At 46.3% G+C, this 27,259-nt stretch overlaps 1 protein-coding gene across 2 annotated transcripts in view; it reads right to left on the reverse strand.

The window, feature by feature from the left end:
• Positions 1 to 27,259, reverse strand: part of GEMIN5 (gem nuclear organelle associated protein 5) — a 330,369-nt gene that overhangs the window by 50,240 nt on the left and 252,870 nt on the right. For both annotated transcript variants that reach the window (XM_069199624.1, XM_069199625.1), the window contains exon 27: positions 21,310 to 22,501. In XM_069199624.1, coding sequence (XP_069055725.1) covers positions 21,310 to 22,501 — 1,192 coding nt within the window. The remainder of the gene's footprint in view (positions 1 to 21,309; positions 22,502 to 27,259) is intronic.

Genomic DNA, 27,259 nt, shown 5'->3' on the forward strand with positions numbered 1-27,259 from the left:
AAATCTGTTGTGATGCTTGGCATAATTGGATACACTCTTAAACACTATACGTCCCTAGTAAATGGGTACTTCAGTACCCAAGGAAAGAGATATTAAGAGTAGACCACTGGGGGGCAGCAGTACTGGTTGTGCTACCCCCAAGGGCCCTGCACCTAGATGTACCCAGCCCTACCATTGCAGGCTGAGTGTACTGAGGCAAACCTAAAAAGACAAACTTGACATGGCACCCTCTCTGTGTGCCCCGTCTACCCTACACTGCATATATTAAGTAAGTCACCCCTCTGGCAAGCCTTCCAGCCCTATGGCAGGGTGCAGTATATACTGTGTGAGGGCACAGCTGCATGAGCAATATGCCCCCACTGTGTCCTTGACAAACCAAAGACATAGTTAGTGAGTGAATAGAGCAGCCATTTCAAAAACAGGTACTGGACACTGGTCAAACATGAGTTTCCCAGCTACAAGATGGCTACTCTGCACCCTGGGTTGTTTGGTATCAAGCAACTCAGAAAATTAAATCCAAACTGGTACCAGTGTTGGATTTAGCCCTAAATGTACCTAGGGGTCAACTTAGAGGTGCCCCCTGCAAAAAGCTAACCCTAACTGGCATAGTTGCGGACTGGTTCCATCCCGCCTGCCACTCTAGACGGCCAATATACAAACGTGGGGGACAACCAGTGCCCTCTGGTTTGTAAGACAATGCCCTTCCTGAGTGGAGGAGATAACACCCCCCTCCCTCAGGAATGTGCAACACCTGGGAGGTGAGCTTCAAAGGGCTACAACCCCTGAAACTCGAGCCCCCAGGCCTGCTGCTAGCAGCAGAGGGCTTCCCCCCTTGCAATCTCCCACTTTGGGCGGGAGCAAAGGCAGGAAACCAGACAAAGGGTAGGAGGAGTGGCCTTACTGAGCATGCACCACCCCACAAGGGCTAGCATGCAAAGTGGACCATCTACCTCATTTTTCTCCATGTTGGAATGGAGGAAAATAGCCAGTCATGTTTAGGGAAGTGACCCTTCCCACAGGAAGTGGTCAATGTAGTGGGTGTAGCCACCCAAGGGTAAGTGTTCCAATGGACACCACCAGGTTCCCCCTAAAACGCCCACTAAACTCAGTATTTAGTGGGCTCCCCTAGACCAGGGATTTAGATTGAACAGGAACAAAGAAGACAGCACCAAAGAACCCGCCAAGTCAAGAACCGAGGACCTGCTGCACCAGAAGAGGCTCCAAGACCCCTGCTTGCTGCACCAGAGCCCAACAATCGCCACTGCAGAGGAGCTGACCACTGGACAGACCTCAAAAGCCCCAGAGGACCTCAGGCTTCACAAATAGCCTAAATCTCCCTCCTGAGTGGAGGCACCACTCAAGAAAATCAAGAAACCTGCAAAGGACCAACAAACCAGTGAGTGTCACTTCACTGAATCGCCGATATCTCCGTGACCGTAAGTCACAACTGGACCCAACAACACACCAACAACCACCCGGATGTGAACCGCACCTGTGCCAAGTTTGGTGGCACTGTGCCCTCTAGTGGCCGAGGTACAGCAATATCCTGGGTACCGGTCAGCTGACATCAGACCAGCAGAAAACCAGCTCTGCCAGAGCTGAAAAAGGATCAGGAGGAAGCCCCAGTCGAGGGACATCAGGAACACCCCGGACCTCTGACCAGAATGCCCCCGTTGTCCTGTAAGCCGCCCTTAAAGAGACGCACCTCCAGCTCCAGTGGACTCCATTGCACACAGTACCCAAGACCTCCAAAACGCCCTGCACCTGGCCGCCCTGGGCCTTGCATCGCGGGATCTGCTGTGTGCCCCGGGTCCCCAACCCGTGCGACCTCGCCAGCAGAAGGGGACCCAAAGGCACCATCTTTAACTCTGCAAACCAACTCTTTTTCCAAGGGGCCCATGACTGTGTATTGATTCCAAAGGTGCATAATTACGCACAGAAAGACTAACTTTGCCAAAACTTTAAAAAGTTCTAACAAGAAAAGTACTTAACATATTCTAAAGATCTTGGTCTTAAAATTTATATAAAAGCCTGAAGTATTTTTATAAATTCTGGTCTCGAGTTATCCATCGAGAGTGTGTGGTGCATGATTGGATTTGTGAGTACAACAAATACTTAGCACATCTCCTGGATTAGCCTAACTGCTCGACAAGCTACCTTGAAAATTGGAGCATTAGGTAGTCTGGTTTTAACATCTGGAAACCAACATGTGGTTGCCTGAGCCCTCTGCATAGTCTACTCTATTTTGTACACTGCATAGACAGCCAGCCTCCAACACCACCACCATCATTTTCGTGAACACCCAAGGGGCACTGGTAAGGCCAAAGGGGAGCACAGCGAACTGGAAATGCTCATGAGCCACCATGAACCACAGGTAACACCTGTGATCTGGCTGGACAGGGATGTTGAAATACTTGCCCAACAGGTGCAAAGCTACCGTCCAGTCTCCAGGATCTACAGCAGAGAGGACTTGAGCTAACCTGAGCATCCTGAATTTCTCTTTCCGTAGAAAGGCAGTGAGATGGGGCAGGTCTATTACAGGGTGCAGGCCTCTGTCGTTCTTCGGCACCAGAAAGTAGTGGGAAGAGCAACCACACCCTCCTTCTCCTATGAGCACCCTCTCAATGGCTTCTTTGGCCAAAAGGGCCTGCACTTCCTGAATGAGTAAAGTGAGATGGTCCTCAGTCAGCCATTCGTAGGATGGTGGCAATAGCTGGGGAGTAGCCACGAATGGTAGAGCATACCCCTTCTGCACAATCAAGAGCATTCATGTGTCTGAGGTGATCACTGGGAAACATGCTGGGTCCGGCTCCCACACCCATTTTGGGATCTGTGACCTCATCCTCGAAAGGACAGGGCAGATACTGCAGATGCCCAAAGTTGCTCCTTCCGCGGCAGTGGTAGTGTAGTGAATCCTAGTTTTTTTTTTAAAGGGATACAGGAGTTAGCTTAACCTTTGGCTTGAAGACTCATGCCCCCGTCACCTAGTGACTTTTACCCTACTTAGCTTGCTCTGTTTTAGCGCATTTATTTAATTAAATCTTTTAAGATGGCTGTCTTGTTTTTAGTGAGGCCCATGTTTTAGTTTTGCGTTATCAGTGCCACCACGCTAAGGAGTCAATATCAAGCGACAAACAAACAAACTGTAGGTGTTCACATTAGGTACTTTCCCTCTTCACCCTTTCGAGTGAATTGTTTATATAAATTACGGTCCCAAGCATGTCTTATCTATTGTTTGGGAACAGACCCAAGTCAGGTGTCCAAGTAGATCTGTATAAATACTCCCCCACTTAACCAATTCACTGCCAGGCCGTTTCCCCCTCAGGTGCCAAGCCCTTTTTGGGCTATTTGGGGCAGTTTGCGCTTAGGCCCTCATAACTTTTAGTCCACATAAGCTACCCACTCCAAATTTGCATTATTTTTTTCCAACATCCTAGGGATTTTAGAGGTACTCAGACTTTGTGGGTTCCCCTGAAGCAGACCAAGAAATTAGCCAAAATACAGCACAAATTTTGTTTCTTACAAAAGAAATTGAAAAAGGGCTGCAGAAGGCGGCTTGTGTTTTTTCCCCTGAAAATGGCATCAACAAAGGGTTTGCAGTGCTAAAATCACCATCTTCCCAGCTTTCAGGAACAGGCAGACTTGAATCAGAAAACCACATTTTTCAACACAATTTTGGCTTTCCGCCTCCTTCCAGTTAGTGACAGAAATGGGTGTGAAACCAATGCTGGTCCCTGAAAGCTAAACATTTCTGAAAAGTAGACAAAATTCTGAATTCAGCAAGGGGTAATTTATGTAGATCCTACAAGGTTTTCCTACAGAAAATAACAGCTGAAATAAAAAAAATATTGAAATTGAGGTGAAAATAACAGCCATTTTTCTCCACGTTTCACTCTAACGTTTTCCTGCGATATCAGATTTTTTAAAGAAACCATTACGTTTGCTGGACTTTTCTGGTTACGGGGTTATATAGGGCTTGTAGGTTCATCAACAACCCTAGGTACCCAGAGCCAATAAATGAGCTGCACATTACAATGGGTTTTCATTCTATACCGTTTATACAGCAATTCATTTGCTGAACTATAAAGAGTTAAAAATAGGTATCAAGAAAAACGTTGTATTTCCAAAATGGGCACAAGATAAGGGGTTGATAAGCAGAGGTTATTTGCACATCTCTGAATTCCGGGGTGCCCATACTAGCATGTGAATTACAGGGCATTTCTCAAACAGATGTAATTTTTACACACTGTCTTACATTTGGAAGGACAAAATGTAGAGAAAGACAAGGGGCAATAACACTTGTTTTGCTATTCTGTGTACCCCCAAGTCTCCTGATAAAAATAGTACCTCACTTGCGTGGGTAGGCCTAATGCTCGCAACAGGAAACGCACCATGGACACATCATATTTTTACATTGAAATCTGATGTGTTTTTTGCAAAGTCCCTAACTGTAGATTTTGGCCTCTAGCTCAGCCAGCACCTAGGGGAACTTACCAAACTGTGCATTTTTGAAAACAAGACACCTAGGGGAATCCAGGATTGGATGACTTGTGGGGCTCTCACCAGGTTCTGTTACCCATAATCCTTAGCAAACCTCAAAATTTGGCCCCAAAACACATTTTCCTCACGTTTTGGTGACAGAAAGTTCTGGAATCTGAAAGGAGCCACAAATTTCTTTCCACCCAGCATTCCCCCGAGTCTTCCGATAGGAATGGCACCTCAGTTGTGTGGGTAGGCCTAGTGCCAGCGAAAGGAAATGCTCCAAAACACTATCTGCACATAGCAAAATTATCAAATGCTAAACTACCTGTTTTTGTGAGGGTGTGTGCGCGGGGGGGGAGGGGAGGGGCAACTGCGTTTTTGGTCCTGGGCTCAGCAGTAATACAGGAAAAACCTACCAAACCCAGACATTTCTGAAAACTAGACACCTGAGGGAGTCCACAGAGGTGTGACTTGCGTGGATCCCAGTGTTTTCTTACCCAGAATCCTCAGCTAACCTCAAATTCAGCTGAAAAATCTAATTTTTCCCACATTTCTGTGTTGGATCACCTCACTGGGACAAATTTCCTACCACCCAACGTTCCCCTCAGTCTCCCGGTAAAAATGATACCTCACTTGTGTAGGTGGGCCAAGTGCCTGTGACAGGGAAGGGCCAAAAACTTGTCAAAATTGAGGGGGAACCAAAGCGGGTCCAAAAGGGCAGTATGAAAAAAACATTTTTAGGTTGACAAGTGGGGCAGAATATTTATTGGTATAGATGAGACAATGCTGGATGGTAGGAATTTTGTGGATTCCTGCAGAATCGGTAAGGTTCCATCACAAAAATGTGGAAAAAATGTGTGATTTCCAGCAAAGTTGGAGGTTTGCAGGGCATTCTGGGTAAGAAAATTATGCAGGGTGCATGTGAAGCACACCACCCTGGAGTCACCCAGATGTTTAGTTTTCAGATATGTCTAGGTCTTGTGGATTTTTCTACATGGCTGCTTCCCATAGTACAAAAAGTGCAGCCCTCACCATTCCAAGTGGGAGGATTTTGAAATAATCAAATTTCCTCTTGCTTGCCATGGGATAAGATGTTTTAGTGTGCTGGGGGAGAGCCGAAAGACTGTTACCCCCTTCAGTAGGGGTAGGGGCATAACCATGTTCATACCTGTTTAGTAGCTACCACCACACTATTTAAAAAAAGTTTTTTTTTCATTCCCTGGCATCTAGTGGACTTTCTGCCACCGCCCCCCTCCCCCCCCCCCCCCCCCCCCGGGTGTGGATCGGGGGTAAATGCCCCATCTGCCCACTGGTGGGCAGAACAACTTTGGCCCCATTTATTTGGGGTGGGGGTATGGCCATACCCCCAGCCTCTTATTTTGAAAAAATCTTTCCAAGTCTCTGGTGGGCTTTCTGCCCCTTTGGGGGAAGATATGGCCAACAGTAATATGCCCCCATGGGGAGCGACCCTTGCCCAAGGGGCTGCCCCCTCCAACAAAACACACACATACATACACACACACCAATCCCTGGTGCCTAAGTGGCATATCGGCCTAATAGAAATAGGCTGATCTGCCCCACGAGGAGCAGAAATGGCCTAAAATAAATTTGTCCCCCAGGGGAGCGACCCTTGCCCAAGGGGACGCTCCCCTCATTCAATTCTCTGAAAAAGAAAAATTCCCTAGTGTCTAGTGGGCATTTCAGCTGCCCGATTGCATCGCGATTGGGCAGCAGAAATGCAGAGAGACATCAAAGGACGGAAAGGCCTTTCCTTTCCTTTGATACCTCTCTCGGCCCCTCTACGTGATCGGAGGAGAAATGCTTTTGCATGTCTTCTCCGATTCGCGCTGGAAGCTGAGCTTCCATCGCAGAGGGGTAGGTCTTTGATGAGGTTAGCGCGTAATCACGCGCTGGTGTCATCAGATGCCACGGGGGAGGAGGAGGGGGAGGAGGCGGAAGGGGAACCGATTCCCCTTCCATCCCTGCCCTGGGAGCGCCGAAGCGAGGCTCATGGGGGGGAGTGCTAGCGCTCCCCCCATGTACCGGTCCAAGGACGCAACGGTTACGTCCTTGGCACCTGAGCGCTGCAGCAAAGGACGTAACCATTAAGTCCTTGGCTGCCAAGGGGTTAAACAGATAGCAGCGATGGGATCTGGTCGGAATCCCTCTGACTATCGATGCCGCACGTCACATTGACACTGACCCAGTCTTCGTGCCCCTAGGGAGTCTGAGCTAGAGACCTCATTCCAAGGTAACGAGGGTTGGGAGGCTCTTCTCATGGACATGGCATTCACAGATTAGGTTTAACATACCTAGCTCTATTTTAGGTTGTATGTTAGGCTCATTATGCTATGGTATTAGGACATATTTCACATCTCATGTCATTGCAAGATGGTGGGGGTCTTTGTGTTCATGACTTGTTTTTACCATTCTGTTTCTTGCACCGTTCATTATCCTAATCATTGCAGCCATGCAACTTACCGCAGATTGGAGTTTTGTTAAATAAAACCTATTGAAACTTTATTGCATCTTCTTCATTGCCTGTGTTTGACGAGACATTTGTTCATGTGAGAAAGGGGTAATCTGTTTAACCACGACACTCCCTGAGATGTCACACACTTGAGTCCATGTGTAAAGGCTGCCACAAATCACCTTTTACTGTTGGAGTTTACGGTGAGGTGCTGCTTGTGAGCCAGGAGGGTTGGGACGACAGTTGCGATTTGTTGTAGGATTGACATAGTCGCCTACAAACATTAACTACTTTCATCCTTAAACCAGCAGTCTTGACTAGAGCAAGAGTCCAACTACGACAGTAGAGGTGTATGAACTGCTGTTGAGATCAGGATTATAGGGAAAGACCAAGGGACATAGCAGTGACCCTCTTCTCACGAAAGCATTCAAGATCCTCATCGGCCTAGTCACAAAATAGGTGGGGGCCACTGAAGGGCATGTCAATCAATGTTGACTGGCCATCCACCTCGAGAACCCAGTGGGCTGTAACCAGGTGTGGCAATGCTACACCATCATGGAAGCCATGGCCCTACCAAGGGAGCCCGTGGTGTCCAATCTGCACCGGACTGCAAACTTTGCTGCATCCCTGCTGTACAAAAAAGCCTGATTGATGATGGAACAACACTCCCCAGGAAGCATGGAAAGCAGCTGCTTGACAGAATCTCACAAAGGGAATACCGGCCCAGCAGGTATGCAGTATTCACAGATTGCAAGGCAAGGTTGGTGGAAGAGAATATGCACTTTCCAAAGGTGACCAGCCACTTGGATTTCCTATTGGCTTGAGTGGTAAGGGACACACTTGGACTGATCTTTGCAGGAGAGGCCTGCACCACCAAGCTTGCAGGAGAGATGTGCTTTGAGAGAAAGTCTGGGTCTCTTGGGGCAAGACAGTGCTGAGGGGGTCAATCATGCAATGCAAAGGAGCTCCTGTGCAAGGTTTCGCCCAAGAGCATGTCAGTGAGGGCTTTGTTGAATGCAATCAAGGTTTGGGGAGCCCACCCCAGGTTGAAGAACCTCTGTCAAGACGTTGGTCTTGACCTCAATAGAAGGCAACTGGAGGTCGAGGACCTCTGCTGCAGTGCGCCTCACAGTGGCGAAGTATGTGTCTTGCGCATCACAGGCTGAAGCCTAGCCCGAAGGGAATAGCAGGCCAGAGTCTTGGGAGATGTCAAAAACACTGGCTTTGTCAAGCTCCTCATACCTATATTCCTCATCATGGTCCTCCACCTGGGGGAACAATCGGCTCCTCCTCACCTCCCCTTTTGGGGTGATAGGGCCTGTCAATCAGAGGAAAGTATAGGGATTTTAAGGCCTGGACTGCGCCAGCACCAGATTGGCGAGGGTGTATGGCGATATGCTTGTCAATGAGTGGCACCGGATTTGGCGCCAAATGGAATGGAGCCGGGGTGGATGGAGGCACTTGGAGCGGCGTCAGTCTGGATCCGGCGGTGGATCCTGAGGGCCCATCTGGTGTTGAAGGTGAGCCCACAGACGGTAACCCAGCAGGGGTACCTCTTGGCTCAGCAGGGTTTAAAGGCACGCTAGAGGGAATTGGTGGTCCAGAAATAATGTGCATGGCGGCATGGAACTCCTTGAGTTGTGCAGCTGCAACTCTGGCATTGGGGAAGCAAGGAGCAGGCCCTGACACCATCTACACAAGGACAGTGCGAAAGTAGGGTCTAGAAGCACAAGATTAAGAGGGTGAAGCTGAAAAACCCTTCAACTACAACTTTTTGTGCTTCTTCAACTTGCCTGACTTTGCCTTCACCTAGACCACTGACCAGGACCACGGGCCTACCCTCCCTGCAGAAACTAGACCAAGATTACGAAGTCCCATCTCACCACCGCGCTCTGCCTCTCCCCACCACCAGACACCACAGAGGCCAACACCTCTGTCCACAACCTCCACCAATGGAATGCCAAATGCGCCAACACTCTAGCCCCACTAATGAAACCTGCAGGCAATCAACACTAAAGAAGACCTAGCTGGTTCTCCCCCGACCTACAAGAATCCAAGAGCACCTGCAGATGACTCAAGAGAAAGTGGAGAAGCAGCAAGAGACGACAGACCACGTAGCCTTCAAAAACGCCGTCACAATGCAGGCTCATCAGATCATCTAGAAAATTAGCCATTCAGAAGCGTGCCAACGCACACAACATCAAGAAACTCTTCACCATAGTCAAAGAATTTGCAAAACCGGGCACAGACACCACAGACATACCCCCCTCCCACCCGAGCTGGTGCCACCATCACACTCGAACTATGCCGTACCATCAATCTACCCATCGACACTGCCACCTTCCCGGAAGACTGGAAACAGCATAGATAAACCCCCTACTGAGGAAGCCCTCTGCAGACCCAACAGAGCTGAAAAACTACAGATTAATCTCACTGCTCCCTTTTCCAGCAAAGTTAATTGAAAAAGCAATCAACACACAGCTCACCGAGTACGAGACAAACCACATCCTAGATCCCTCCCAATCTGGATTCAGAATCAACCACATCACCGAATCCGCACACCCTACTCAACCACAGTGAGACAGCTGCCCTCATCCGTCTTGATGTTTGCGCCGCATTCAACACCGCCCCCCCACACCACCTTGTGCACCAGACTACACAATGCTGTCATCTGCGGAAAAGCAGTGGAGTGGATCCGTTCCTTCCTCACCGGCGAACCCAGAGAATCAGGCTCCCATCCTTCACCTGAAAACCAATGGAAACCAGCTGCAGAGTACCCCAGGGCTCTTCTCTGAGCTCCACCCTCTTCAATGTCTACATTACCCTGCTGGCCAAGAACATCGGACAATCGTCTCATATGCCGACGATACATAGTTAATTCTCTCCCTCTGCGAGGAACCATCGACAGCCAAAAGCAACTTTCACTACGGAATGTAGGCAGTCGCCAATTGGATGAAGAACAGCTAACTCAAGCTCAACACACGCCTCCTGCTCCGGAAGATTTTCAAGTGGATCCTCATCGATACGAGAAGAGCAGTCACCCAGGCACTTGTCAGCAGTAAACTAGACTAGAACAACACACTCTAAGCCGGCATTAGGAAGAAACCACAAACAAAGCTCCAGCGAATACAGAACGCCGCAGCAAGACTCATGCTGGACATCCCATGCCACAGCCACATCTCTGCCCACCTGAGGGACCTATACTGGCTCCCCGTCAACAAACGCATCACTTTTAAACTCCTGACACACGCATACAAGGCCCTTCACAGCATTGGACCTGACTACCTCAACCACCACCTCTTCTATGCACCCCCCAGGCAACTCCGATCGGCTCAACTGATCCTTGCCACCATTCCTAGGATCCTACCTCACTGCGCAAACCTGCAACACGCTGCCGCTTCACATCAAGTGATCCCCCTCGCTGGCTCAGTTCAGGAAGGACCTCAAGACCTGGCTCTTTGACTGACCCGTGTCCCCATGGGTGATAAGTCACGCTATACAAATATCTGATGGAGGTCTTGGAGCGAGAAGATGATAGTCCAAGGGAATGTCTCGTCCACAGCAATAGTACTCTTCCTGCCTTGTGAATAAACTTTGCTGAACAACAACCTACTTTGGTGTCGCTTTCTTTTCAGCCCCGCCATTGAAGATTCTATGACATTACAGGCGGGTACCTGAACCAGCATAGCAGTGCCACTACAAAGATGGGCATCTATTTCTATTGAAGCATCTCTATATCTATCTAAATATGTGCACCTATATTTCTATATATATATATGCATAGATATATTTATATAAGCATATCTACATGTATATATGTATATGGAAAATGTCACTTACCCAGTGTACATCTGTTCGTGGCATGTTCCGCTGCAGATTCACATGCTGTGCATTATTCCTGCCATCTAGTGTTGGGCTCGGAGTGTTACAAGTTGTTTTTCTTCGAAGAAGTGTTTTCGAGTCACGAGATCGAGTGACTCCTCCTCTTCGGTTCCACTGCGCATGGGCATCGACTCCATTGTTAGACTGCTTTCCCGCAGAGGGTAAGGAAGGAGTGATAGAGTATATAGGTAAAAGATGAGAGATGTCCATGCTAATGCAAAGATACATATACATATGTACAAATGTTTGTAACTTAAACGGCTACAGGCTCCTGGGGAGGGTGCATGTGAATCTGCAGCGGAACATGCCATGAACAGATGTACACTGGGTAAGTGATATTTTCCATTCGATGGCATGTGTAGCTACAGATACACATGCTGTGCATAGACTACAAAGCAGTTTGTCCTCCCATAAAAAATAGCAGTGGTTAGCCTGTAGGAGTTGAAGTTGTTTGAAATAATGTTCTGAGTACTGCTTGGCCTACTGTGGCTTGTTGTCGTGAAAAAACGTCCACACAGTAGTGTTTAGTGAATGTATGTGGTATTGACCAAGTGGCTGCTTTACATATTTCAGCCACTGGTATATTCCCTAAGAAAGCCATTGTAGCACCTTTTCTCCTTGTAGAATGTGCTTTAGGAGTAACTAAAAGTTGTCTTTTGGCTTTAATGTAGCATGTTTGGATACATCTTACAATCCATCTTGCTAAACCTTGTTTTGATATGGGATTGCCTGCATGGGGTTTTTGGAAGGCTACAAAGAGTTGTTTAGTCTTTCTAAATGGCTTATTTCTGTCTATATAGTACATTAAAGCTCTTTTGATGTCTAATGTATGTAAAGCTCTTTCTGCCACAGAATCTGGCTGTGGGAAGAAGACTGGCAGTTCCACTTTTTGATTTATATGAAATGGTGATATAGCCTTTGGAAGAAATTTTGGGTTTGTTCTTAGCACCACTTTATCCTTGTGTACTTGGAAGAACAGTTCTTCAATAGTAAAGGCTTGGATTTCACTTACTCTTCTTAAAGAAGTAATTGCTACTAGGAAGGCAACTTTCCATGTTAAGAATTGCATTTGGAAAGAGTACATGGGCTCAAATGGTGGTCCCATAAGCCGCATAAGCACTATATTTAAATTCCAAGAAGGGACTGGTGGTGTTCTGGGTGGAATGATACGTTTCAAACCTACCATGAAAGCTTTAATGACAGGAACTCTAAATAAAGAGCTGTGCTGTATATTTTGCAAACATGCTGAAATTGCAGTAAGATTAATATTTATTGAAGAGAATTCTAAATGTGATTTTTGTAAATGAAGTAAGTAGCATACAATGTCTTGTATTGATGCTGTAAGAGGGTCAATATGTTTAGATTGACAGTAATATACACATTTTTCCATTTGTTTGCATAGCAGTCTGGTAGTGGGGTTTCTTGCTTGTTTAATAACTTCCATACATTCTGATGGGAGTTGTAAATATCCAAGCTCTATGACTTCAGGAGCCAAATTGCTAGATTGAGTGATTTGGGTGCCTGATTTGGCCTTAGTTTTGCGTCAACAGATCTGGTCTGGTGGGGAGTTTGGAGTGTGGTACTACTGACAGGTCTAATAATGTTGTATACGCAGGGGTTAGCTAAGGGTGATTCTCTTTTACCCTGACTAGAGTGAGGGTCCTTGCTTGAACAGGGGGTAACCTGACTGTCAACCAAAGACCCAATTTCTAACACCTAGCTATAACTTGATTGTAGACCGTGCTATCCTCAAGTGGTGAAGGTTTAGAGGGATAGCTGTCTGGGTTATTACTAGGAATGGAATCTGGATCTTAAAGGTCCCATGTATCCACATTGTCCTGTTGTGAGTCACTGGTGTACAAGAAGGAGGAGAGGTAGGCAGGTGTGGAGAGTGAGGAGGAGAATGAGGAGGAGAAGATTGAGGAGGTGTTGGTTTCTCCTTCTGCTTTGGCACTTTTGCTGGAGGCTGCATAGTGTCCAATTCCTCCTGAAAGGCTAGCTTTCTTTTTGGTTTCAGAGGAGGTGCTGTCTGAATTCTGCCTGTTTCTTTATGGGTGTGGATCCTGACTGCTTTTCACCCATAACTTCAAGTATTGGTTGTACCTGATACTCCTCTTCAGAGGTTTTGTAGCTTTCTTTAAGTCTTTTTGAAAGTCCATACTCCTCTGTGTGTGCTGGCCTTATCGGCTCTGAAGCAGGCTTTTTCGGGATCGAAAAAGATGATGCTGTCGATGCTCTCAGCTCCGAAAGTGATTTTCTAATTTTCAACTATGAAAAATGATGTTTGCTGGAGTCTGACACAGAGCTCTTTGTTGCCTCCGATGTTTTAGGATGAGTGGCCTTTTTGGGTGCCGAACTGGTAAGTTGATCACCGGTAGTCTTTTTATGGGCCGAGCCATGGCCTTCCGGCAGTGGCGTACCCAAGGCCTTATGTTTTTGCTTTTGTGACGGTACAGGGGCAGGCGTACTCACATGCTGTCCCTGCTGTGACCGGTCTGTCTTCGTCTGATTCCTGTTCGGATTCAGAATCTCGAACCGAGACCGCAGTTTGCATCATTTCTTCCTCCTCCACGTCAAGATGTTCGCTGCTTCTCAACGCCATTTCGGGTCATCGTGCCCTCCTGCCTCGAAGAGTCTTTTTGGAGCTGAAGGATCGACAGGCCTCGCAATTTTCTTCCCGATGATCCGGGGAAAGGCAAAGTTTGCAAACCAGATACTGGTCAGTATACAGGGATTTCGCGTGGCATCGAGGACAGAACTGGAATGGAGTCCGATCCATGAGGCTTCCACGCGGTCGGCCTGAATAGACCCAAGTTGGGCGTGCACGCCCCGAGGGGCGAATAAAGTTGTTTTTTCCCCTGACGGTACTGCTGTGTCGATGGAAGATATAAACCCGGTCGATACAATACCAACGAAAAGAGAGTTTTTAAAAGTTTTCCGAATTTAAATCTCGGAGCGAGAGGAAACACGTCTGAACCAGACGGCGGAAAGAAAACAATCTAACATTGGAGTCGATGCCCATGCGCAATGGAACCGAAGAGGAGGAGTCACTCAAAAACACTTCGAAGAAAAACAACTTGTAACAGTCCGAGCCCAACACTAGATGGCAGGAATAATGCACAGCATGTGTATCTGCAGCTGTTCGGAGTTACCATTGCGACGCTATACATATGTCGTGACATATGTATAGTGCACGCGTGTAATGGTGTCCCCGCACTCACAAAGTCCGGGGAATTTGCCCTGAACAATGTCGGGGCACCTTGGCTAGTGCCAGGGTGCCCACACACTAAGTAACTTAGCACCCAACCTTTACCAGGTAAAGGTTAGACATATAGGTGACTTATAAGTTACTTAAATGGCTGTGAAATAACGTGGACGTTATTTCACTCAGGCTGCAATGGCAGGCCTGTGCAAGAATTGTCAGAGCTCCCTATGGGTGGCAAAAGAAATGCTGCCGCCCATAGGGATCTCCTGGAACCCCAATACCCTGGGTACCTCAGTACCATATACTAGGGAATTATAAGGGTGTTCCAGTATGCCAATGTAAATTGGTGAAATTGGTCACTAGCCTGTTAGTGACAATTTGGAAAGAAATGAGAGAGCATAACCACTGAGGTTCTGGTTAGCAGAGCCTCAGTGAGACAGTTAGTCATCACACAGGGAACACATACAGGGCACACTTATGAGCACTGGGGTCCTGGCTGGCAGGGTCCCAGTGACACATACAACTAAAACAACATATATACAGTGAAATATGGGGGTAACATGCCAGGCAAGAAGGTACTTTCCTACAGTATGTATGTACATAATGTGTCTAAAAGTGATTTCAAATTTTCAAGTATACAGGTTTTATCAACATATAATATACAATTTTCATCAACTTATAACGGCTACAGGCTCCCGGGGAGGCGGGAGGGCGCATGTGAATCTGCAGCGTCTCATGCCACGAACAGATGTACACTGGGTAAGTGACATTTTCCGTTCGATGGCATGTGTAGCTGCAGATACACATGCTGTGCATAGACTAGTAAGCAGTTATCTCCCCAAAAGCGGTGGTTTAGCCTGTAGGAGTTGAAGTTGTTTGAAATAATGTTCGTAATACTGCCTGTCCCACTGTGGCTTGTTGTGTTGTTAACACATCTACACAGTAATGTTTTGTGAATGTACGAGGCGTAGACCATGTGGCTGCCTTACAGATTTCGGTCACAGGGATATTGCCTAGAAAGGCCATTGTGGCGCCTTTCTTTCTAGTGGAGTGTGCCTTTGGGGTAATAGGCAGGTCTCTCTTTGCTTTTACATAGCAAGTTTGAATACATTTCACTATCCATCTGGCAATGCCTTGTTTGGATATTGGATTTCCTGCATGAGGTTTTTGGAAGGCTACAAACAATTGTTTTGTCTTGCGAATTTGTTTTGTTCTATCAATGTAATACATTAGTGCTCTTTTGATGTCTAATGTATGTAAGGCCCTTTCGGCTACTGAGTCTGGTTGTGGAAAAAAGACTGGGAGTTCCACCGTTTGGTTTAGGTGGAACGGTGATATAACTTTTGGTAAAAATTTGGAATTAGTGTGCAGAACCACTTTATGTTTGTGTATTTGTATAAAGGGTTCTTGTATAGTAAATGCTTGTATTTCACTTACTCTTCTGAGATATGTGATAGCTATTAGGAAGGCTACTTTCCAGGTTAAGTACTGCATTTCACAAGAGTGCATGGGTTCAAATGGTGGACCCATGAGTCGTGTTAATACAATATTGAGGTTCCATGAGGGAACTGGTGGTGTTCTTGGAGGTATGATTCTCTTTAGACCCTCCATAAATGCTTTGATGACTGGGATTCTAAAGAGTGATTTTGAATGTGTAATCTGCAGATAGGCAGCTATTGCTGTGAGATGTATCTTAATGGACGAAAAAGCTAGATCTGATTTTTGTAAGTGCAATAAGTAGCTTACAATGTTTTTTGCGGACACATGTAGGTGTTGAATTTGATTATTATGGCAGTAATAAACAAATCTTTTCCATTTATTTGCATAACAATGTCTTGTAGTAGGTTTTCTTGCTTGTTTAATGACCTCCATACATTCTTGTGTAAGGTCTAAATGTCCAAATTCTAGGATTTCAGGAGCCAGATTGCTAGATTGAGCGATGCTGGATTTGGGTGTCTGATCTGTTTGTGTTGAGTTAACAGATGTGGTCTGTTTGGTAGTTTGATATGGGGTACTACTGACAGATCTAGTAGTGTTGTGTACCATGGCTGGCGAGCCCAGGTTGGTGCTACTAGTATGAGTTTGTTTTGACTCAATTTGTTTACTAGATACGGAAGGAGTGGGAGAGGGGGAAAAGCGTAAGCAAATATCCCTGACCAACTCATCCATAACGCATTGCCCTTGGAGTGAGGGTGTGGGTACCTGGACGCGAAGTTTTGGCATTTTGCGTTTTCTTTTGTTCAAAATCCAGATGATTTATATGAAGTTGGCTTTGTTGAGCGACCCATTGTCCCTGTATGCTGTGCTGGTTGAGATGTGCTCCCCACCCTACCATGGAAGCATCTGTTGTGATCACGTTGTGAGGTACAGGGTCTTGGAATGGCCGCCCTTGGTTTAAATTTATAGTGTTCCACCATTGAAGCGAGGAGTGTGTTTGGCGGTCTATCAACACTAGATCTTGAAGTTGACCCTGTGCATGTGTCCATTGTGTTGCTAGGCACTGTTGTAAGGGCCGCATGTGTAGTCTTGCGTTTGGGACAATGGCTATGCATGAAGACATCATGCCTAGAAGTTTCATCACAAACCTCACTTGATAATGTTGGTTTGGATGCATGTTTAGTATTACATTGTGGAATGCTTCTACCCTTTGTGGACTTGGAGTGGCAATCCCTTGGTGTGTGTTGATTGTTGCTCCTAAGTATTGTTGTATTTGACACGGTTGTAGATGTGATTTTTGGTAGTTTATAGAGAACCCTAGGTTGTGAAGGCTTTCTATGACGTATTTTGTGTGTTGAAGACACTGTTGCTGAGTGTTGGTTTTTATTAACAATCGTCTAGGTAAGGGAATACATGCATGTGCTGCCTCCTGATATGAGCAGCTACTACCGCAAGGCATTTTGGGAATACTCTTGGTGATATTGTTATCCCGAACGGTAACACTTTGAATTGGTAATGCACGCCTTGTATTACAAACCTTAAGTATTTCCTGTGGGAAGGATGTATAGGTATGTGGAAGTAAGCGTCCTTGAGATCTAATGTTGACATGTAGACCTGTTGTTTGAGCAAGGGAATCACGTCTTGAAGTGACACCATGTGAAAGTGATCTGATTTGATGTAAAGGTTCAGTGTTCTGAGGTCTAATATGGGTCTCCGTGTTTTGTCCTTTTTTGGAATTAGGAAATACAGGGAGTAAACACCTGTTCCTTTTTGATGGTTGGGTACTAGTTCTATTGCCTCTTTTTGTAACAACGCCTGGACTTCTAGTTGTAACAGATCTAAGTGCTGTTTGGACATGTTGTGTGCTCATGGAGGCACGTCTGGTGGTATTTGTAGGAATTCTATGCAATAACCATGTTGGATAATGGCTAGGACCCACATGTCCGTAGTTATGGGTTTCCAATTCTGGTAATAATGTGTGAGTCTCCCCCCCACTGGTGTTGTGTGTTGGGGGTTTGTGACGTTGGAGTCACTGTTTAGTTTGTGGGGTTTTTGGGCTTTCGAATTTCCCTCTTGTTTTAGGGAACTGTCCACCCCTATATTGTCCCCTAAAGCCTCCTCCTTGGTATTGGGCCTGGTATGTGGGTCTGGCTTGTGAGGTCGAAGGCTCTGTGCTTTGGGCCCGAAACACCCCTCTAAAGTGTGGCTTCCTAAAAGAGCCTCTGCTCTGTGGGGAGTAGAGCGCGCCCATGGCTTTGGCCGTGTCAGTGTCTTTCTTTAGTTTGTCTATTGCTGTATCCACCTCCGGCCCAAACAATTGTTGTCCGTTGAAAGGCATATTCAGCACAACATGCTGGATCTCTGGCTTAAATCCGGAGGTACGTAGCCATGCGTGTCTCCGAATGGTGACCGCTGTGTTTACTGTTCTGGCTGCTGTGTCTGCTGAGTCCATCGCTGACCTTATTTGATTGTTGGAGATGGTTTGGCTCTCCTCTACAATCTGTTGGGCACGCTTTTGGAAGGTGTTCAATGAAATGTTGCATTTCGTCCCAATGTGCCCTGTCGTATCTTGCCAATAGAGCCTGTGAATTGGCAATTCGCCATTGATTGGCTGCCTGTGCTGCCACTCTTTTCCCTGCAGCATCGAATTTCCGACTTTCTTTGTCGGGTGGTGGTGCGTCCCCAGAAGTTTGTGAGTTAGCCTTTTTCCAGGCTGCTCCTACTACCACTGAATCAGGAGTCAGTTGTTGAGTAATGTACACAGGGTCCGTAGGGGGAGGTTTATATTTCTTTTCCACCCTAGGTGTGATGGCTCTGGGTCTTGAAACACTTGTTTGGCGTGTTTTAGCATGCCTGGTAACATTGGCAAACTCTGATAGTGGTTGTGTGTTGATGACAGGGTATTGAATAAGAAGTCATCTTCTATAGGTTCGGAATGCAATGCTACGTTATGAAAAGTAGCTGCCCTGGAAACCACCTGCATGTAAGCAGTACTGTCTTCTGGTGGTGATGGTCTTGCTGGGTAGCAATCCAGACTATTATCAGAGACTGGTGCATCGTACAGATCCCATGCATCTGGGTCATCTTGACTCATCCCTGTGTGCGTTGGTGACTGCACCATTGGGGGTGTTGCTATTGGGGACAGATGTGGTGAGGTTGGTGGTGATGGCTGTGGCGAAAACTGCGGTGGTGTTTTTTCTTTAGCCACTTTAGCTTTTGGCTGCATTTCCGTCTCATGGAATGCGAGCTTCCGCTTCAATTTAATTGGGGGAAGTGTACTTATTTTCCCTGTGTCCTTCTGTATATGGAGCCTCCTCTGTGTATGGTCTGGCTCTCCCATCCCCAGTTCTTCTTCAAACCTGTGGCCATGTAGTTGTGATGAAAGGCCATGTTCGTCCGTATAGGAGCTTTGTTTCGGCTCCGAAGCTGGGTGTTTCGGCACCGAAACCTTTTCAGCAGTCTTTTTCGGCTCTGAAGAACCCTTCTTGGATTTCGGTGTGCCGATTTTTCGGTGCCGGGTCTGGTCGGAGCCGGTATCTCAGTGCCGAGTATATTCAGTGCCGGTATCTCGACCGGAGTCGGATGTCTTCGGCTGCTGTGAGGCCTTTTTCGGTGCCAATGCTTGGTCACCGTGCTTTCGGGTAAAGCCATGGCCTGTCGGCGGTGGCGTCCCCTGGACCTTCATCATTTTTGAGTGTGTTTTAGCCGGGGTAGGTTTACTCACAGTTTGTTTCCTCGTTGGCTGCTCACTCTCGGGCTCGTCCGAGTCAGAGTCCGAATCTGGAACGGAAAATGTCTCTTCTTCGACGTCGGTGTGCCCGCCCGGTGTCGATGCCATTTGAAGTCTTCGAGCTCTCCGGTCCCTCAGCGTCTTCTTCGACCGAAATGCCCGACAGGCCTCGCACGTATCCTCTGTGTTCGGGGGACAAACATAAATTACAGACCAAATGTTGGTCTGTATAAGGATACTTAGCGTGGCATTTGGGGCAGAAGCGGAATGGGGTCCGTTCCATGAACCTTGAAGACTCACGCGGTCGGGCCGACCAGGCCCCGCCGAGGTGTGGAAGCCCCGAAGGGCTGCCGGAGCTCTTCTTTTCTTCGGTGTCGATTTGCTATCACTAACCCGATACTGAGCACAAACAATACTGTCGAATTTTCCGATTGTTAACTAACTTTTCCGAACCGAAACACGGAGCGAAGAGGAACACGTCCGAACCCGATGGCGGAAAAAAAAAAAAAACAATCTAAGATGGAGTCGACACCCATGCGCAATGGAGCCGAAAAGGGAGGAGTCCCTCGGTCTTGTGACTCGAAAAGACTTCTTCGAAGAAAAACAACTTGTAACACTCCGAGCCCAACACTAGACGGCAGGATAATGCACAGCATGTGTATCTGCAGCTACACCTGCCATCGAACATATGTGTATATATATATGTATATATATATGTATATATATATATATATATATATATATATATATATATATATATATATATACACACACACACACACACACACACACACACACACACACACACACACACCCCACTCCATTATATATGCACTGATGCCATTTACTGCTTACCTAGAGTCATTCTTCAACAACCTAGATGCTGTAGTACAGACATTATAAACCAACACAACTCACTTCATTTTAGATAACTTTCACCTTCACCTCAACAACCAAATACATTTTACTCTACTTAAGTGACTCCTCTTCCTCACTCACTATTGGTCATGGGAAACCACTCAATTTAATTTGTACTGCCAAATCTCTAACTCACTCTCCTCCTACCTCTGACCTGTCTCCTTCTGACCATGCTAGCCTACATGCGAGTTATTATACATCCCTTTCAAGAGGCAAACAACCCAGTCATAAAGGAAACTTGCTCATAGGGTCTTATCAGCATTGCTAGAGTAACTAGAGAAAGACACTGAGGCTCTCCACTTACCCTGCTTCAACCAATTCAATGGTGCCTTGAAAACTACTTTTGAAACAATCTATCCTTAGGTCAGCCCCCCCACCCTTCTTACTAATGGCTTTTTGTGCCCCATGATTTCAGTACTATTCACTTTTTTCTACCGCTTTCTAACCTCATAGCATTGGACTTCAGCTTGGTCTCAAGCTGGAAAGTACCTTTCTCTGTCTCATTCTGCTCCATACAATGGGCTTTAACCTGCTTCAAAATTCCTCTTACTTCTGGTTATGGAACCTCTCACCCAATCTCCCATCCAAGTTCCAGTTTTAATTCTGCATTCTAACCCCACCCAAGCTCCAAACACCTGGTTCTGTCCCAAAGCTCTCTATACCTACCTATTTCCTTAATCCTTATTCTGCTGTCCAATTAATTTCTTCTGTTTCTGCATCCTTTCCTGCACTCCAATACACCTCATTCCACTCTGCCACTAACTTCATTTGCCTGATTATGCTCCCTTCCCAGATCACTTTGACTAGTTCTACTCTCACCCCCACCTCCATATACACCTGGTTCTGTTCCTTAAACCCTTGTCTTTTTCTTGCATTCACCTGCATACTTTTGATGCTATCTTCTTAGCACCTCACATGTGGTTCTGACAGGAGCCCCTCGATTATCACCTATCATCATACCATTCCATATTCCCATACTGCTGGGCTCTGACAACTGCTCAGCTTCAAACTCATGGTTTTGTCTTTTCCCATTTGTAATACTCCACACTACTCTTGCAGGTGCCAGTGTTACAGCTGCTTACTCTTCAATCCTATTTACTCCAGTACACTCATTTCACACATTCAAGCTCCAACCTATCTTTGGCAACAAGCTGCTGCCATTGTGTACAATTACTTATCACCTACCTCTGAGTATTTTGCTCCAGTGTACCAGATGCCACTTGGGCTGGAAGCTCGGATTCCGAACTGCTCTCCTGTCCAGAGGACTGAAGTTGGTTTCTCTGGTGCTGTTGTATGAGGCCTGTAAACATCTCCTGCACAGAAGCAACCTCTCTCTGCACACTCTGGAATGCAGCATGAAGGTCAGAAATCAGCACTTTGCCGACTTGCAACAGCAGCGGCTTCTCACAACTGGGCTGCACATTGGTCTTTAGGCCCAGAGCTGTCCTTTGGTCGCTGCTTGTTGCATCCGAGTGCCAAGCTCCCATATCCGCTCCTGCATGTTCAGTCTTGCTTGCTTGCATGTTTGTGGAAATAGCAACTGGACAATCACCCACTCCTGCCAAGGGTCTCGCTGAATCACCTGCTTCTGTCTCTGTGCTCTCAGTGGCTGTGACAGGCAGGCTATTAGTCCGGCCTGCAAAAGTGCTATCCATTACAGTTAGTGCGGCAAGCTGCACTTCACTGCTTCCAACTAAAGTGCTCTCCTTGTCACCTTCTTTTACTTCTGTGCTCCTAATGGCTGTGGCAGGCAAGTAATCCCTTTTGCTTGCTGAGGTGCTGTCAATCTGCCCTTCTTCTACGACTCTGCCATCACATTGCCTGATGAGCAGGTTATCTTCCAAGGGTTCCTTAGTGCTCTCAACCTCACACATTTCTACCATTATGCTGTCATTAGCGGTAGCCTGTATATCTCCTGTGCAAGATGCACTTATATCTGTGCTGGTTGCTTCAATTTCAGTGTATTCACTTGCTGAGGCAGATGTGTCCTCTCCCAGAGCCACATGTGATCGGTCCATGCCACGTAGATTAACTTCATTGCTTTCACTGCCTGTGAAAGGCATTCCACCTACCATGCCTGCTGTGGTTACATCTAACCTGTCTGGTTCCACAGTGGTGTGATCACAAGAAGCAACACTTTTATGCTCCTCTGCCTCTTCAGGACAGTTCTGTACAGGACTGGAATCCAATTCAGATGCATGCTGTTTCTCAAGATTGGGAGCAGCTTTTCCAGCTACTCCTTGTCCATTTTCAGGGGCTTGCTGACTCCACCATTCCTCGTAAAGTAGTCCATAAGAAATGAACGCCTGAAGACTCTTCAAAGCAGCCATACTACGATCATTGGTCTCATCCAGAAGGCTTGTAAGGAAATCACAGCCTGCCATGCAAGAAATAAAACAGAATTTCAGTTTAGAGAAGGACAGTAATTGCTACATATTACGAAGTGGCAGTCGCAGACATACTAAGCTGCTAACTTGAGGAAATTTAAATCCCATATGGCAACCAAAATTGAAGTCTGGAAAAAGGCACTGTGTCTCCCTCTTTCTCCAGACTCATGGGATAAACATATCTTTGCCCAACAGTAAGTTGAAAAAAAGTTCCTTTCCCAAGTGCACCCACAGACTACCAGGTTCTCACTGTGCATTCAATTAGAGCCAAAGGGCACTTGGGTAAGAGCTGGATAGGTAGGCGACCCACTACAGGAAGGGATCTATGGATTACAGGAGTTAGTGTCAGTGACCTGTACTTACTAAATCATCCAGTTCAGCCTTCCTCCAGAATTGTGGGAAGAACACAAATCATAATTTCAACAGGCAACCAAGAAACAAAGAACAGTAAGTGTTTTGGGTGAATATGGATATGAAACCTACATCCTGCAGGTCTACTGAACCATCAGTAAGACTTATTTGCAGGGTTCCCATCTGAAAAAATTGTTTGTTCAGGCATTTATTAAGCAGGTGGAGTTTAAGGATGGGGTGCCAGGGAAGCATCAAATTTAAACTTTTAGTTACTTTTGAATTTGGGCAACAGCTCTAAAGCCCTTTTAAGGACCAAGCAGAGACCCTCTCGCTGGAATTCTTTGATAATCTAATTGTTTTTCTCTATCTTTAGTAAACCTGTGAAGCCTTTTTGATAAAATGTAGTGCAGGGTCAAAATGGACCAGGTTTGGGACCCAACAGTCCAAGACAATTACTTGCCACTGATATAGCTAGTTTCTAATCTTTTAGCTGTAATTTGTTTGCATAGACTGATTTTAATCATCTTCCTCTAGTGTGAGTTTTTGGCTTCTTTTTCCTAAGCCATAAAAAGTTGTTAGCAACCAACTGCAGAATAAAGAGAGACTGAGAAGTAGTAGTGTCAGTTCATGTTCTGAAGTCCTTCACTGGCACGTGTAATGAAGAGGACCTCCCTGTAAAGCTGCATAAACAGGAACCTTGTCTGGATCTCTGGATGGAAAACAATGTTATTTTACACCAACATGTTGCCGAACTACTCCTTGAGCGGGATAAACTCAGTACTCAATACATCCATGGCACCTCTATGTTTGTGGGTACAGTTTTTTTACCTCCACCAAGGATGCTCTTGCTTCTTGTACTCTGGGATGATGTCAAATTAGGGGGAAATGTCTGTCGATACAGCCCAATATGGTGAGCGCATTGGCAACCCTGGGGGTTGTAGATCCCTTTTTTCCCCCAAACCGTCCATTTTATGCCATTTGCTGTAAGGGGGGGTGGGAGGTTTGGGGCTAAGCCCTAAAGCCCAAACCAGCCCTAAGCCCTAAAAATAAACTACCCTGAAACCTCCCCACCCCGCCTCTAAAAAGATAAACTACCCTGACCTCCCCACTCCACCCCACCCCTAAAAAAATAAACTACACCCCCACCCGCCCAGAGCCTTAAAACCTTCTGCCACCCCTAATAAAGTACCACAACCCCCCACCCAGCCCTAAAAAATAAACTTCCCTGACCCTCCCACTCACCCTAAGCTCTAAAACCACCCCACTGTTAAAAACTAGCCCACAAAATCCTGCCCAACCCCACTTACCTCATCGCGTCCTCTCGCAATCCTTTCTCCTCTCCACTCTGCCCTTCTTTAAACCTTCCCCCACCCCTAAAAAGTAAACTATCCCCACTCAGACTAAGCCCTAAAAAAATAACCCCATCCTAAGCCCACAAAAAAAAAAAAATGCGTAGTTGTGTTATAAAACATCCCTCTTAACCTAAAAAACTACCCCAACTGCCCCCGGAGGAGCAAAACTACCCCCAGCCTAAAAACCTCCACCCCCCCCCCCAATACCCTGCACCTGTTTACATCAACAACAAAAAAACTACCTGACCTCCCCCACCCACCCTGAGCACTAAGACCTCCCCCACCCTTAATAACTAAAGTACCCCAATCCCCCATCCACAGCCCTAAATAAATAAACTACCCTAACCCCCCACTCCACCCCTAAAAAATAAATTACCCCAACACCCTCACCTGCCCTGAGCCCTAAAACCTTCCCCCACTCCTAATAACGAAATTACCCCGAACCTGCACCTATTCTAAACCCTAAAAAATAAACTACCCCGACTCTGCCCCTAAAAAATAAACTACACCAACTCTCCCACCCACCCTAAGCCGTAAATCCACTTCACCACTAAAAACTACCCTCCAACAACTGCCCCAGCCCCACTTACCTCACAGCGTCCTCGCCCGTCCTTCCTCCTCTCCATTCTCCCACCCTTACTTAAACCTTCTCCGCCCCTAAAAAAATTAACTACCCCGAACACCCCACCGTAGCCCTACAAAATAAACTACCCCGACCCTCCCACCCACAGCCCTAAATCCACCCTCACCCCTAAAAACTACACCCCAAACCTGCTCCAGCCCGCTTACCTCACTGTGTCCTCTCCCGTTCCTTCCCGCTCTTACCTCTGCATTACTAGACCGCTCTCTGCCTTAAGAATGCATATGCATGAAGGCAGAGAAAAAGGCAGTTGTGGTTTAGGCAAGCGTTGTTCCGCTTGCATGGTAAACATCTGCAGGGCTTAGGCCGTGTTGTTAAGGATGTTTCCCCTTTGCAAAGAGTTGGAAGGATTGCCATCACTTCAGGCCAACAAGAAAGGTTCCTTTTATTAATGCTATCTTTGGTGATGAGGACCACAGTTTTTGCTGGGTACAGTTTTAGAAAATTTGCAGTCACCAAGTGACGTATGTCGGCTAAAGTCTGGGGTCTGCTGTCATAACGGTGGTTGCCTCCAATTCATAGATTTATGTGGCTATTAGTTCAAGCATTGATTTCCCCTAGCTGTCAAGAATTGATTAATTTGTAGAAAAATAAGTGCCCGTGCCCACAATCCTGCTCAGAAGCTCTCAGCCGGCATAGGTGTGCAAAATACCAAAGCAGTGTAAGTGGAATCCACTGCATGCCTCCTTAATCGACTGTCAGGCAGTCCCTTCTCTTTTCTCACTCTTGCAGATTTCTACTTCTCCCTCTGTGACAGATTTTTTTTGTCTTTCCCTTTCCTCTTTAAGCGCCCGGTCCTCAAAAATTAGTGCCTGTTGGATCCATCGGCAACCTCGGGCTCCAATTAAACACTGATGTCAAGGGTAGAGCGAAACTTTTGCATGCTCCTTCTGCCAGGCTGTGGAACTCTGCTGGAACCAGGATGACTGCTTAAAAAACGGACAGATGCTTTCTGGCCCTTGGTAAGGGCCATATGGGCCTGCTCTCATCAATGTAGGTACCCCAGGAGATTTGTCACCGTCCTTAACATTTGGAAAGCACATCTTCCTCTTCAATCTCTTTCTCTTCTTCTTTTGTGCTTGCTTTAGCATGCAAAGTGCCAGGTACCAGAGTTGAAGGAGCTGCCATGATAGTTGAGGATGCAGTGGATCTTGCATGTTCTGTAAAGCTGTTATAAAGTGTGCCAGGACCTAAAATCAGAGGTGCCTGGTAATGAGGTTGTTCCTCAAAGAAAAAGTAGTAACTGTACTCCAAGTATCTTCCCTTGTAATATAGCATGGCTGCTCTCTGCCTAAATCAATTTCTTCTTTCTTTTGAGAGTGCTCTGGATCTTGTAGCTCATTTCCTTTCCTTTGAAACTATATTATATGGATAATGTGCAGGACTATAGGTGGTATAAAAAGCCTCTGCGCCATTGCTGTCACCTGAACTTTGTTTCAGTTACAACTGGCTTGGCTTATTTAAAGTAACCCTACTAGGTGAGGTGTGACCAGGAAGAAAGAACTCAGCTAACCCTGTGGATTTGGTGGGAACTCAGAACTTTTCCTTCTTGAGGATCCTGCAATATTTTTTGATGGTTTGTGAGATTCCTTGAAAGAGGAAGGCAGCTCTCCAGTTGAGGTTGCTTATTCTGGTACTTCAGGTTAAAAAAAATGTCAAATCATATTTTCTTTTTTGTGCCTTCATGGAAAGCATGGGGACAGAACCTCTTGCTGAATCCTCCGTAAAAGAGATCGCATCTTTTAGGGGTACCTCCACAAGGAGCTAAAGCCATCCTCTTTCCCTATTTACTGACAATATTTGCTGACAAGGTGCAGAATAATTGTAATGAGGGTACAGATATTACAGGCTCCCCTTGTGAGGATCACACACTAGATCTTCTTGAGGCTACATATAGCACATTTCCTGTAAACAGATGTATTCGCCTCTGATGTTTAACTATGATCTGATCACAAGTGTTTGGGCCAAAACCAACATGAAAGGATGCAGCAGGGTACAGTAGGCATCTTCCAGGGAAATGCTGGGCATGTATACAGGAAAACAGATGTATAGGTGAGCAGAGCTCTGCAAGACACTCCTTCACTATGACCTTTTGAGGCAGAGAAGTGAAAATCACTTCACTGGCTGGTATTTGGGCAGTTTTTAATTTGGTAAATGTGCTACTAAACAAACGTACTTGTTTGCAGAATGCATGCTAAGTTTGTTTACTACAAAATATTGCTTGGCATAGGTTCCAGCCACATTATCATTTGCATGGAAAAAAACTACCATGGAAGAGCTCCTTCAGTTATTGTTGATGGCAACAAGATAGAGACGCATTTATTTTGATAAAAAACGTATGTGCCTGGTTTGCAAGTATATGCGTGCTTTTTGGAAAGGCAGAAAAAGGGGTAACTTGGCAGGGT

Source organism: Pleurodeles waltl, chromosome 7 (genome assembly GCF_031143425.1).
Source record: "Pleurodeles waltl isolate 20211129_DDA chromosome 7, aPleWal1.hap1.20221129, whole genome shotgun sequence".
NCBI lineage: Eukaryota > Metazoa > Chordata > Amphibia > Caudata > Salamandridae > Pleurodeles > Pleurodeles waltl.